The 14,162-nt window shown below is 41.6% G+C and overlaps 1 protein-coding gene across 4 annotated transcripts in view; it reads left to right on the top strand.

Moving 5' to 3' along the window:
• fbxw7 (F-box and WD repeat domain containing 7) overlaps positions 1–14,162 on the top strand; it is a 104,190-nt gene that overhangs the window by 25,668 nt on the left and 64,360 nt on the right. For 3 of the 4 annotated variants that reach the window (XM_055056450.1, XM_055056451.1, XM_055056449.1), the window contains 2 exons: positions 1,291–1,533; positions 1,635–2,159. In XM_055056450.1, the coding sequence (XP_054912425.1) occupies positions 1,360–1,533; positions 1,635–2,159 (699 nt within the window). In that variant the 5' untranslated portion in view covers positions 1,291–1,359. Of the gene's footprint in view, positions 1–1,290; positions 1,534–1,634; positions 2,160–6,522; positions 6,996–14,162 lie in introns of those variants that run through there. The other variant, XM_055056452.1, reaches the window with a different exon arrangement.

Genomic DNA, 14,162 nt, shown 5'->3' with positions numbered 1-14,162 from the left:
CACCACTCAGCAACAGCAGCAGTGGGTCTATCGGCCAGACAGACAGAGAGGAGAGGCCTTTCAAAGCTACCTGCGAGTCTTCCCTCAAGGTCGAAGTTCTAAGTGTGAACTGGAGATGATAAAAGATGCCAGCATCCTTCCAATATTCAACCATTTTCTGGTGAAGTGGGCTGTGGGTAAACATTAGGTGTTCATTTGTCACAGTCTGGATTAGATAGGTTTCCATCCTTATTTAGACTCTCGTAGACACTTTAACAACAGTTACAATGGAACTAAATAACTTGATTCCTGTTAAGCAATCTGTCGAAGCTAAGGACGCAAGTTATGATTGGGTTCAACTAAAGTTGGTTGGTCTTATAGATAAATTAACAATTTATTGATGAGTGGCCATTTTCTTAAAAACTGGAGTTTCTCTCAGAGGGCCGACTGTTTTGCCTTAACAAAATATTCTACATTTTTCATGATGATGAGTTAAAAAGAAAACATTACTTTGTGTCTGCTGTATCAAATAATTTGTGCTTTTCACAATAATAAACTCATAGTTATGAAGTGAAATAGCAGGAAGCTGTTAGGCTGCTGAATAGAAAAATAAAAGATGAAAAGAATAAAATATTCTCTCTGTTCCCCATGAACACTAAAATATTCTGTCAGACGGAAAGTTTAAACTTAGCTCTGAAGTTAACTCACGACAATTTTGATTATTGATGTTTTTTGTTTTTATATATATATTTTATCCCCCTCCACTTTTCTGTCATATTGTTCTCACTAATGCTGCTCCTTGCAGCTCGGTTGATTGAGCGCTATTAACTGAAGCTGTTAACTAGCTTGAGTGTTTGTAATTCAAAACAGAACTGCAAAAAGCGCAGCTATCTTCCCACAACGGGTGTGGACGCCATCTTTGTTTACGTATCAGCTGGCTGCGCCACTGAAGGACGACAACTATCGCCTTCTGCTGGATGGGGGGCAAACTACAACACCAATAGACAGTCGAAGGCTAAGCAGACGTTAAGTCAATGAAATGGAACTAATGTTAATCTATTAAACCATTAATCCACAGTTGATTGTGAATGTATTAATTGTTTGCTTCCCCAATTGAAGCCCGGCTTCCACAGACTTGTGTTTAAAAGAAATATAAGTTTCAAATGCAGGATTTCAGTCTGTGAAATGCAGCAGCCTGAGGGGGAAGAATTTGGAATGATCTTTGAACCCCAGTCATTCTCTCTCTGAACTGTTTATGTGGAATCTATCCAATGTTAATCCATTCTCTGTGTTTCTGCGTGTTTCCTGCAGAATGCCAAGCCCTTCCCCTCCTCAGACAGCCTAGCGAAGGTCCAGGAGGTAGCAAGCTGGCTTTTGGAAATGAACCAGGATCTGCTGTCGGGGGGCAGCAGCAGCAGGCGCAGTCGGGGCCTCGGGGGTCAGGCCGTGCGAGGTAACGCCTCCTCCACCACCCGGGCACCACAGCAGGCGGCCGAGGACGATGAGGACGAGCACATTAACCGAGTGGTGGAGGAAGAGGAGCTGCGGCAGAGGGTGAGGCCTCAGCAGAAGCAACCTCATAAATAGGGACTGAACACTTTCTCATGAGAATATTGTCGTTTTTTTCTCCCCTCTTCTTCTCTGGTCCCGATCAGCCGGAGGTGTCGCAGGCTGATGGCGAACGGGAGCAGCCGTGGCCGCCCGGTGAGTCCGGAGCCAGCAACGGCCCTCAGGGTGAAGGGGAGGAGGGCCGAGGAGGGCCGCTAAGCGAAGTCACCGGGGACGACAAGGGAAGCCAGTGGCAGTGGGGGACGGACCAGCAGAGGCAGCTCCAAGGACAGCGCCCCCTGGAGGAGGACGAGGAGGAGGAGGAGGAAGAGAATAACAACAGCAGCAGTCACCAAGAGGAGGAGGACACAGAGGGGAGGACAGAGGGAGGGGAGGAGCATGGGAGGGAGGAAGGAGAGGACGAGGAGGAGGAGGAAGAGGAGGACGATGAGGAGATGGACCAAGATAGCGATGAGTTTGAACATTCGGTGGAAAGTGGGAGAGAAGAGGAGGAAGAGGAGGGGGGAGAGGGAGAGGAAGGGCTGCGCTCCCCCTCCCTCAGGAACAGCATGTCCACCCCCAGTAGGAATCAGGAGACGGGATGTCCACACCAAAGTTCTTCCAGCAAGAAGGTAAGGTGCTGCTGGTTCTGTCCCACTGCTCTGCAGGCCAGAGCACGCCCTCCTGTGGAGTCAGCTGGGATGTCCCAGAGTTTATCTTAGCGCCACACCTGCAGAAACGCTCAGGTCAGCGCCACAGCTGCTGTCTGCTCAGCTGTGAACGTGGTCAGAATCTGCAGTGGGGGGAAGGCACAATTTTTTATTTTTTTATTCAATGCATGTTTTGCTGTATAATAAATTATTAACAATATATATCGCGATAGATAATACATATTAAAGAATATTCAATATACAGAATAATTACTGAATTCTGAACCAGAACCGCACAGCATTCTGGGGGACGTAGGCAGAGGAAAGGCCATAGCCAATCAACCTCTCATGGTGAGCTAAGCAAGATTGGTAGCCTCAGGTTTCACCACCGTGGCTCATAACTGCTTAAAAATAAAAAACATCAGCGGTGAGTGAAAACTGGATAAAACGGGAAAGGTGAAGCCACCAGTTTGGCAGGATTTCAAATACTTAAAACCAAAAACAAGGGAAAAATTATCCACGTTGATTAGTATGAAACACTTGTAGTGTATTAAATTTTTAGCCAAATTGTCCATCCCTTATTGCATTTTATATAGTAGGTATAGACCCTTATCTGGTGAGTTGTAATAATATTTGGGAATTTTTATGAATGTAAACAACAGTCAGTGTTCGAAAATGATGAAGGTACAGTCATTTTGTGGGGGGAATCGCATGTTAATGACCAAGAAATGCATTAAACCAACCGTCATCAGTTCAAACCTAATTATTTATAGAACTAGTTATTAATATCCTATAATTTGCATTAGCAAAATAAGTTTTTCTCCAGTGGATAGAGTCCAGGGACTCAGATCCTTTTAAACCTGGCCCAGCATGGCTCTCCAGCTCCCTCTAGTGGGCTAATTCTGCCTTCACACTGCAAGCATTAGCAATCACTCTGAATAAGAAAAAGAGCTAAAATGTCCATTTTGATTGGACATATGAGGTATTTGTTAAAGGTGTTTAATGTCCCTGCTGGGGCAGAGCTTAAGGTGAACTGGAGGAGTTTCCAGGACCAGAAGCTCTGATCAGGATCCTCCAGGCTGGAACAGACTTTTCTCTGCCAGGATGCTCACACATCCTTAAAAAGTCTTAAAGTCATTTTAGAAAAAGTAAGTTCATGCCTCTAATATGTAAATCACACGTCTTAAATTTTATCTTGACAGGACTGTTTAGTTTTATAAAATATATGAATTTTTGTACTTTTTTACTTTATTTACTTTATATATATATTTATTTATATATGTCACTGCGTCTTTAACTTGAGACAGTTGAGGCAACAGTTCCGGTAGCCTGAACTGGTTACTGCTATGTAACTAGATAGATAGTTACTAGCTAACATGGGTTCCAGCCAATGTTCCCTCTAATTTTTCATGTGTCTGGGCGTACACACAAGCTTCCTGGGCACACTGAGGACCACTGTGAGCATCATCAGTGTACACGGCGTGGCCACGCACAAGTATCATAAATCTGGGATCATAGAAGTTGCATGGCTTATTAAAAAAATCAAATTACATCAGCAATTTCATTCGTTTGCTTTTAATTTAAGTGATTTGCTCAATTAAAATAAAAAAAAAAAAAGAAAACATTGCTGTTCATGAGATGCATGCGATAAGTAAGAGTCGTGCTTCAGCCAGGGTGAGAAATGAGACATTACACCTTTCAGACATAAAGGTGTGTTCATATTAAAACATTCATATTTTGCACAATGAAATGTTTTCTGTAGCTTGTGATGCAGTATAAATTCTTGTAAAATATTTAATTACAGTTTTTTTCACGTCTGCCCTTCTCGGTTCTCCAGTGGTTGTACATTTAGCCCAGGTTGATGGTCAGTCTGCTTCTTGCTTTATGTTCTTGAATTCAGCATATTGACTGTTAATGGCCTCCATAATCTGTGGGTGGAGGAGAATGGCCTCATACTTCTTTGCCAGTGTACAAATGTCTGCTTATCCATAGTCAAAAGTCTGAACTCAACATTTCAATATCAAATGCAGACCATTCCTTTCATTTGATTTGATTCCATTTGATCTTAGAAGAAGTGCATTTCTTTTTTTTTTACTTTGGCTTGGTGGGTGGATGTCTCACGTAGACATGATAAGGTGATGGCTTTCACGTTTCTTAACTCTACCGCACTATTCTCACCTGAACGGCGCATATGACCAAGGCATGTAACCCACGTACACGCAGCCAATCAGCGTGTGCTGATTGGCTGCGTAGCGAAAGTGAACCGTATCGTATCACTGGCTGGATTCCTGTCACTCACTGAGTTCGATCGCAAAGTAGTACGGAAAAATTTTTTATTGGTCCATAGTCAAAACTGATGTCTGAGCTCAATGTCTACTTTCTGTTGGACTTTATTATATGCGCTACATAGATTTTCTTGTGCGCTGAGAATATGTGAGCAGTGCGCGATTGCGCAGGCGCGCAGCTTAGAGGGAACATTGGTTCCAGCTACCTAGTTAGCTAACCATGCTAGCTCGGTAACTACTTGTTACCTAGCTCAGTATTTCTCAACCCTGGTCCTCAAGGCACATGTCCTACATGTTTTAGAGCAGGGCTCTCCAAAGTCGGTCCTCGAGGGCCGGCATCCTGCATGTTTTAGTTCTCTCCCTGATTTAAAGCACCTGGGAGAGAACTCAGGTGCATTCCATCAAATGATGGCTGTTAAGAGGCCCAAGAAGAACATTGACATTCTGAAAAGGTCGTCACTACCACCAAGGAGAGAACTAAGACATGCAGGATGCTGGCCTTTGGGGACCCCTGTTTTAGAGGTATCCCTGCTTTAATGTGCCCGATTCAACCGATTGCAATTGAACAAACGCCTGTTAATCAGTCGTCAGTTGAAATCAGCTGGACTGAAGCAAGGAAATACCTAAAACATGCAGGGCAGTGTACCTTGAGGACCAGGGTTGGGAAACACTGACTTAACTAACATGGGCCCTGACTACCTAACTAGGCTGCTAGCTAGCTTCCAGTACTAGTTATGTAACTAGCTAGCATAGGTACGTTGAAATTTATTGCCAGGCGACTGGACGTGGTCGTAATTTCTTTTTTTAATTAAAAATGTTAAATCTAGAAAATTGATTCAACAATAAACAACCCCCATACTGAACGTGCAGCCCCTGCTGCCCACTCGGATGTGGGAGAGTACAGGAAAATATCAAACTCAACCTTTCTGACCTCATCAGCAACTTGCAGAGTGTATCTGTCCTTCATATGTATCTTTTCGTTTTTGACATAATATTTATTACTTTTATTTGTTCGGTTGGTAGAAATATCCCAAAAAAGAGAGAAATTTGGTTAGTGGGACATCTTTGTCTGCAGTGGTGTGGTGTTATGCTGGAATTTGACACCAGAGGGCGACATTGGTTCGTTAGATTTTTGTGAATTTTATTTATTTTTTGTTGCTAGATCCATGTTATTGGTTTTAATGATATAATAAAAAGCATTGCTCCGTATTAAAACACAGTAATAAACGCAATTTGCATTGTCCATCATGGCATAGTTGTCGTGAAAGGTTAGGACTTTATTTTCTTGACTTTGTGTACAACTCAAGTGTTTTCTGACCTTCACTTTCCTCTTGAAACTCTGGAGCTTATTTTACTGCACCTGCTTCTGGAGGTGAATTTATTGTGACCTGCCAATCAATCTGATAGTCTGAGGGAAACCAGTCATCTCTGTCGTCTCTGTTTAACTCATTTCAAACTAAAATGTGAAGGAAATGGTTAAACGACCATGCTGTAACTCGCCATAGGCGAGTTACAGCAGAAAAGAGTTTCAGTCTGTAGTTACCTGTGCTGCCTACTGACCATAAAGTACAACACCACTCTACTTCTGCACCACTTCTCCCCAGTAAATGGCTTCATTTGTTAATATTTTTACCAGTAAAGTTCTTGTGTTCAGACTGAGTGAAGAAGAAGTCATGCTTTTTTTTGTGTTTTAGCGCGACTTAGTTCTGCAGCTTTAAATAATGGGCGTTCTTGCTCAGGTGCCCGTGTTTCTCAGAATAACCTTGAACTACTGATATCTGCTGCTGAAGCCTGACCAGCCTTCCTCAGCACATTTCCGCAGAGATACTGAGCTTCTAACAAACCCCTAACGTCTTCTCCCCGGCCGACTTGTGAGGTTCAGATGAGGGTTTGTTGTCTGTTTAGGAACTGAAGCCCTGTGACTCGGGTCTCCAGGTCGAAGGGGTCAGAGTGGTGACAGAACGAGCCCGGTAAAGAATCGCCCCAATCACACGTGTGCTGTGTCAGACGAGTCCTGGTGCACATTCCAACACCCGGGGGTCATGAGAGCTGGGTCTGACTGGGCCCATCCTCTTTTCAGACTCTGACATCAGCTGCTGCGCCTCGCTAAGCTGACAATCTGACCTCACAGACTTCTTTAAAGACTGCCAGGCAGACAGCCGGATGAGTTTCTGATCTGGTCGAAGCTCAACAAGCGCCGCGTTGAGGTTTCTGGACGATACCAAGAGGAGCTGGGAAAGGTTTTAGAGATTCTTCCGTCTCCTTCTGGGACATGATCCACTAGAAGGCTTGTGTTTTTTCTGCAATGCTGCGGCATTGCCCCATTCCCCGTTTCTCGTCGTCGGGTGCTCGAGCAAAGATGCCAAATGCTGCCGCTGAGAAGGAGAAGCCTGTACGTGTCCCGCAGAAGAGCCAGGCCCTGGACCTGCCAGACTCCAAGGACATCACCTCCAAATCGTTACCGCCCCAGAAAGTACTCAAGATCTTTAGCATCAACATCATCGCGCAAGGTTTACCGTTCTGTCGCAGACGGGTGAGTGGCGTGCGTCACCAGAGAGGAATGCACTTTGTTGTCAGTTTAATCACTGATCCTACCAGAGGCAGTGGCTAACCTCTAGCCACTGCAGAGGCTAGTGCTCACTCACAGGCCGACTCAAAATGTCTGCCTAACTACAATAACTGCTGCTATAACTATGAAATGCTGTCTACATGAACCTGCTGAAGTCTAGTCAACACATCTTAGCAAAAAATAATTACCTCTTTTGGATCGATAAATACTTATCTGACAAATATTCTTGCTAAATTTGACACAAAACTTCCAAAGTATTTTAGTTCTAGTAACAATTCATAATTTTAAATAAGTTGGATGTGAACAGCAGCTTGATTTGTATCAGGATTATGGTGCTGAATATGGTAGGACATGGATTTGTCTTTTTGTCCGTTGTTTCCGTTTTCCATTTATGGTTTGCTCTATGTGGCTCCGCCTCCAGCTGATGATGACCATGCAGCAGAAAGGACCGGGCCTATTTTAGTCTACTTTAACATTCCTACTGAATTCAGTCAGCTTGATGTTCATCTAGATTAATGCAGTTATTCATAGAGATGTCACAAGACGCCCGTCTCATGTAAAAACTCGTTATAATGTGTGCGTCTGCTGCATGTGACTCCGAGAGATATAAAAATATGTATTAATTCTACCAATTTGCATATTTCAGAAGGCTTGACTACATTTTTGATTAAATTGGTTCTGTTGCCAGACAGATATTTTTTTTTCCATTCGATGTTAAGGTCTCAAGTCCTGAACGCGTCAAAGACATCAAGAGTTGCAACTTTACACCTGAGCTGCTGTTTCCATTTTAAGATCCTATTTTGTTTACTGCTGCTGGAGGACCTCTACATTCCCCCCGCCCATGTGCTTTATCAGTGAAATAATGTGAGCAGTCTAACTCATTAGTGTAACTCTAGAAATTGCTTCGAGGATGAAACTAACCCCCATTCCTAATTTTAATCCGTCTTCTTCAAGAACAAACCTGTGCACAATCAGTATAACTTTTCAATTTGTCACAAATCTTTGAACACAACTGTGGAAAATATCAGGGTAAAAAAAGAACAATCTAATTATAAAGAATTGAGATTAGGTTAAAAGCAGTCATAATAATTTCTGCAAGATGCGTGCATATTTTACGTGTCAGTAGCAGATATGGGGGTGAGATGCTCAGACTTACCATAAATGGCGGGAACGTTGTGACAAAGTAGAAAGTTCGGAACAAAACTGAGGTGATCATAGTCGCCATTAATTTCTCACTATTCAGCAAAAGTCCTGCTGATGAATGAACTGCCCTGATGGTTAGTAGCCTCAGCACACATGGATCAAAATGACTTTAAGTTCACACATTGTGTGCAGGACATATTGTGTGAAAGTAAAAGATGTTTCCATGTGTTTGTATCACTGACTCCGTTTCCATTTATTATATAATTACACAATTTGACATTTTGAAAATGAATTTGCTTAATAGAAACATAACTGTTTTAGAAAAATAGTTGTTTGATTCCAAAAACCTTTCTCGATAAAATACATTTTTGGTTATCTTGAAACTGTCTTGTTTTGCAACACTGCAATGGAAACACTTATTACATGATCAACAAGCGGAAACTGCCGCAATGACCTTATTGCATGAACAAACTTATTTCATGGAAATGTAGCAATTGCGAAATTGTTTTTTGATATTTCGCAATTGACAAAGCTGTTGACAAAGCTTTGCCTACATTTTATAGTGTAATTGCAGCTAATGAGAGAAAAGCATTGATTTCTCCATGTCTTGGCCGCCATGTTGCCTTTTGGCCCTCCTGGCCAGTTTCCTTTTCCTTTTGGTCAACCAGAAGTGACCCGGTTCCTCCTCATGTAACTTACCATTGCATATCTCCTCAGTTCTCCTGAATCATTTTCATTAAGTATGGAGAGGAATTTCTCATTTAATTTGGTTTATTCACACAATTCTTTTATTTTTGTGCATTTCTTGCTACATTCTTTCTCCACTAGTTGCACTTCTGATCCCAGAGGAGCCAGTTAACCCATATCCAAACATTCAAACATAACTCAGGCTCAGACTTTTCTATTTTAGTCAGGATGTGAATGCTGGTTAATGGGCAGAGTTTCACTCTGTGATGACAGAACAGCCATGCAGACTGGGTGTAGTCTCCAACTGGAACCAAACCCAGCCGAACGACCAGGCGTCCAGTCAAAGTAAGAGTAGTTGCTCTGTGCACATTGTGGGGTAAACTCAGTCATGGCGGTTCATGGAGTTCCTGGCCCTGGTCTCCTCTGTGGCCTCTGCTGTGTATGTGATAGCTGTCAATAAATAGCTTCACTGGGAACTTCCAATGGCTCCCTCTGGTATAATTTAACTAAATTAGCCTGAAATCAAATCTTGAGAACAAATGGCTGATACCAAAACACAGTTTCAATCTTTGTCCTTTTGTTTCAGTGCTTCATTAGTTCTGATGCAAAGTATTTACTTGAGCAATTCTCCTTTTTCCTTTTATGTATTTGTTTGTCTTTTGGTATTAAAAAGGCAAGGAAAAATAAAACTTCCAATCATTAAAGAGTAACAGAATTACAGCTTAAAGCAGCAATTAGCTTAGCTTAGACTCCTGCTATCATGATGGTTTGCTAATCATGTCTTCCACTCTTGGTATTTACACAACAAAACTTTAGCAAGTTTTACAGTTTGGAGAGTCAACATCAGGGTCTCAGAGCCTTCAAAATGCATCTGAAACATTATGCATGATGCCCAGACTATATTAATAAACAGGTTACTGTCATTCAATGTAACAAGCATTGACATTAAGGTTTTCACAAGCTTGCTCTGAAAATGCATTCAACTTTTCCTTAAGACTGTTGTCTCTAGTTTTTCTTCACACCTGAAAGCAACGGAGCACAGAGTAGCCAGCTTCACAGCCAGACAGGCAGATGCCAGCAGTGTTGCTTTTTTGAAATAAGTCAATTGTAATGTTTCATGTTGCTTAACTTTATTTCAAACTCTTATTAGGGTTCGTATAATTTAAGAAAGATTGACTAGTAAAATGCTTTACTTTGTTTTAAAGTAAAAAAAAGGAAAAGAAAACTTCATTCTGAAGTTTGTGGCGTCTTTTATTTAGCCCCGGCTCTGCGCTACAATCAGTTTCATGTAGAGAAAACTCTGCACATCCTACTGACCCATCAAACAAACTGTTTAAAATTCTGTCCATCATCAAAGAGAAACTTTTGTGAAAATATCTCAAAACTTTTGGTTTTATGAAGTGAGAGCTTCTATATTTATCACATTTGGTTTAGAAATATATTATTTTTAATCTTAAACTTTTATTTTAGCTAAACTATAATCTAAAATCCTGAAGCTTTTTTCAAGTGATCTAATTTGAGGTCAAGTCATCCAAGATTTGGATTTCATGATTCAAACCAGCCGTTCATTAAATCAGAGGTCCTCTTCTCCTGGTTAAAGAGAAAATTTCCACTATGTCTGAACTTCCGGAAACAGGAATGTAGCTCCAGCTGTTGAAGGAAATGGCTTCCATGATATAGATCCTTAATGACTGGAGGTTTTAGCTGCACTGCCTCTTTATCACGCCCCTGCTCCCTGAGCTGCAGGCCTGTCGGGTAAGGCAATCTGGACGTGCCCACTGCAGCTATGTCTGCATCTAGAGCCATCAGCAGAATGCATCTGCCATGTGAGCAGGTGTTATGGGTGTGCTGGAGCTTTCTTTAGACGCTTCCTCTCAGTGTCCGGTTCTCTTCAGGAGAGAGTTGAGCAGCTTCAGACCTCCACTTGGATCAGATGGATGGTTGATGACCAGGCGTTGGTCAAACTGGCTGCCAGGCCAAGGAGGTCACTCAACCATCTAATTCAGCTCTGTTGGAGCGGGGGACTAGAGTTGCTGACCTCTGAACTGGGCATTTCTCTCACACCAACGTGGTTTGATCTAACCCATTCCACTGTTGCTGTGGTGTGGTTCTCTGGCTAGAAACTGAAGCACAAATGCTCAAAATACTTCAAATCGCTCTGCAGTAGATGACGGCCCTCGACGTGTCTCCACATAGATTTGAATGTAAACCAGATGCTATCATTGTTAACGCATGCAATTAATCTAAAAAGTTTAATGTGTTAATATTACATTAGGCAGATTAATCTCATCACCTATTTTGACCAAGAAGCCGGTGGAGGGTTACCCAGATCACAGAGCCGTATTACATGTTACATTTTATATTGTACTGCAGTCAACAATCCAGAGTCACAAACTGGAATGAAAAGATGAGTGAGGAGAGTCAGACTGGTGTGCAGCAGCCACCAGTCTGACTCTCTGCCACTGTGGCTCACAACTGCTTAAATAAAACAAAACAAAAACAACTGAATGGAATGAAAAACTGTTGTACTACAAACACAGCTAGTTATTTTGTAGAAAAAAACATGGGAGTCCAAGCATTATGGATACGCTGGTGTATGTTGCATCATGCCAGCTGTAACATCATGATACTTCACAGACCTGTACATGGACCTGGAGTCATATGATCTGATGAATCAATTCCTTAAAGAGGCAGTATTATGTAAAATTGACTTTTTAAATTGTTAAAACATATTAAAATGTTATTCCCTCATCAAAAGCATACCTGGACTGTTGCCTTGATTCCTTCATGCTCGTTTCAGAGGTGTTTATTAAGCAGTGTGGCATGAAGGAGCAGCTGCGTTTACCGTCGCCGCTCTCTGCAGACCCGGGTGTACAGAAACCAAAGCTGGCCTGCGGGCATCCTGCTGCTCACACAAACAACCAGGCCTTTTATCTAGTTCTGTTTAGTTTACACATAGCCAGATGCATAATGATGAGCATGACAGTGAAAAGCTAATTAGTTTTTCCAAGTTTTTATTCTTTCTTCCCCGACTTCCGTATGTGATGCAAGGCATTGCAACGTGCTGGAAGGAAGTCTGGATGAAGCCGTGAAGCATTTAGATCAGATGATGAACTGCTTGATGTGAGAAGTTCATATTAACATGTTTCAAACATGCGTTAAAGTACATGATGGAGATGTCAGCAATGATTAGAAATAATCATTGCTGACAGAATTACTGAAAGTTTAAGCTGACTTTAAGCTTCAGCATCTTTCCTTTGCAGATAAAGGACGATTGAAGAGATGAAATATTCTGAAACTTTCTGAAAAAAAGGCTGCTCCAGAACTCTAGGGGTTCAGCTCCTTCCTAAAGCCAGCCACGTTTTATGTGCTTTAAAAATTTTATTGAAAAAAAAAAAAAGCTGGTTAATAAATAGCTTTGGCGCTAGAATGATGTTTATTTATTTATTTTTTGGCCTTATCAAAATTGCTTTATCTCGCAAAACTTTAATGGAAACATTTTTTTTTTATATCACACGAGTCACATGATTAACATGTTGTCTCTGGCACAAACCATGAAGAAGACGACAGGAAGTAGTTGGAGGATCTTTGTGCAGCATGTTTTTTAAAGGGCCACTTGTATAATGTTATTCCCTCGTCAAAAACATACCTGGAGTGTTGCTTTAATTTTTTCATGGATGTTTTAGAAATCCTTTAATCCAATCAACAGTGCAAAATGAGTGGTGGCACTTAGCTCCGCCTTCAAAGGCAAAGCTCCTTCTTTGAGCAGCAGTTTTCAAGTTTACAAATTTCGGCTTCACGGTGCAGCCCTCCCCACTCTGCCCCACTCAGCTCCTTCAGACTAGCCAGCAGCAATTAGCAAACACTTAATGAAAATGCACATCTGCTGAGCTCGTTATAGGAGCTGCTAAAAACGTTGTTGGGGGTTAATAAAGGAGCCATGTTGTAATGACTTTCTGAACGTGGAGTTTCAGAAAGAGCAGCAGTTTCTTAAAGAGACAAGAGGCCCAATTTCAAGGTCTTGAATTACAAAGTCAAATCTTTTAAGTCACATTTTATCGTGCAATACCACCTTAAAGATTTAGTTCTTAGCAAACGGTCTGTGGTGGAGCAGCAGCAGTAGCGCTGCAGGATGGCGGATTCTTTTGCCCTTGGACTGCAAATAACCCAGAGCAGAGGCATCTGCCATTGGCTATTCTGAGAAGCTACTCCATTCCGGGGAGGCGCACGGAAACGGTCGACTGGCGGCCCAGACCCGGGTTTGCCCGAGCAGTTGTGTTTAATCTGCAGGTTACCAGCAGGAACACAAGCTGCGGTAGAGGATCAGCCCAGGCACTCACATCCTTCTGGTTTATTTTCCTTCTCATGTCCTGATTATTCTGATTCCAGCGCCAAGCAGCTCATAATGGCCGAGCATTTTGGTTGAACTGAAGTCTGGTTAAAATATGATTTGAGTGAGAGCTGATGCTGCACAGTACGGTCGTAGTGTTAGACGGTGCTTTAGATGCAGTGAATACTGGATGTTGTCGTTGCCTCAGCTGCTGCAGGCTGCCTGTAGGCTCTGACGTATCTCATGGAGAGAGGAAGATGCAGCTTCCATCGGTCACAGACCTTAAATATGGTTTTACCTTCAGTTTTAAGATCCACTAACATTTGTTTATTTTTAAGCTAAATAATCTTGACTTAGCTGGTGGTGCTCCTATCCACGTTTTTCACTTCCGGTACCTATATTGATATCTGAACTTAGGCATCATCCAATGCCGATCCTATGCAGAAAAACAGCTCTGGATGAACTCAAAACTTAAAAAAAAAACTTTTTAACACAGACATAAATGTATTGAATTACAAATGTATTTGCTAACTCTATACCTGAACAGCATGCTTAAATACACCAATAGCTTCACAAGCTTGGTCAAACATCTAAAAACAACTTTAATTTGTCCACTCAGTTCAATTAGGAGTAGAAGAGCCAATGGAAAATGATGTGACACTGACAAAAACAGTAGGTTGACTATGTTGGTCAAAAATGTAAAACTAAACTGCAACAAACTTTTTCTTTCAAATGGTTGAAAGAAACCATTTTGATCAAAATTACTTTGTCAACAAAAGCTGCTGTGACCAATATGTAAGAAATATGATTTCATTCAACATTATTATTTAAATGGCAAAATTTACCATTTAAATAATGGTAAGTTTATTTACCCCCAAAAAATTTGTTTTGAAGAAAAAAAAATTCTTCCACAAATAAATTCTTTTTTGTGAAATTTCTCATAATCATATGTTAATATGGACTAAGATCAT

The sequence above is a fragment of the Poeciliopsis prolifica genome, unplaced genomic scaffold, assembly GCF_027474105.1.
Source record: "Poeciliopsis prolifica strain line A6 unplaced genomic scaffold, Auburn_PproV2 SCAFFOLD045, whole genome shotgun sequence".
Classification (NCBI taxonomy): domain Eukaryota; kingdom Metazoa; phylum Chordata; class Actinopteri; order Cyprinodontiformes; family Poeciliidae; genus Poeciliopsis; species Poeciliopsis prolifica.
This window is presented reverse-complemented; position numbering and strand designations above follow the sequence as displayed.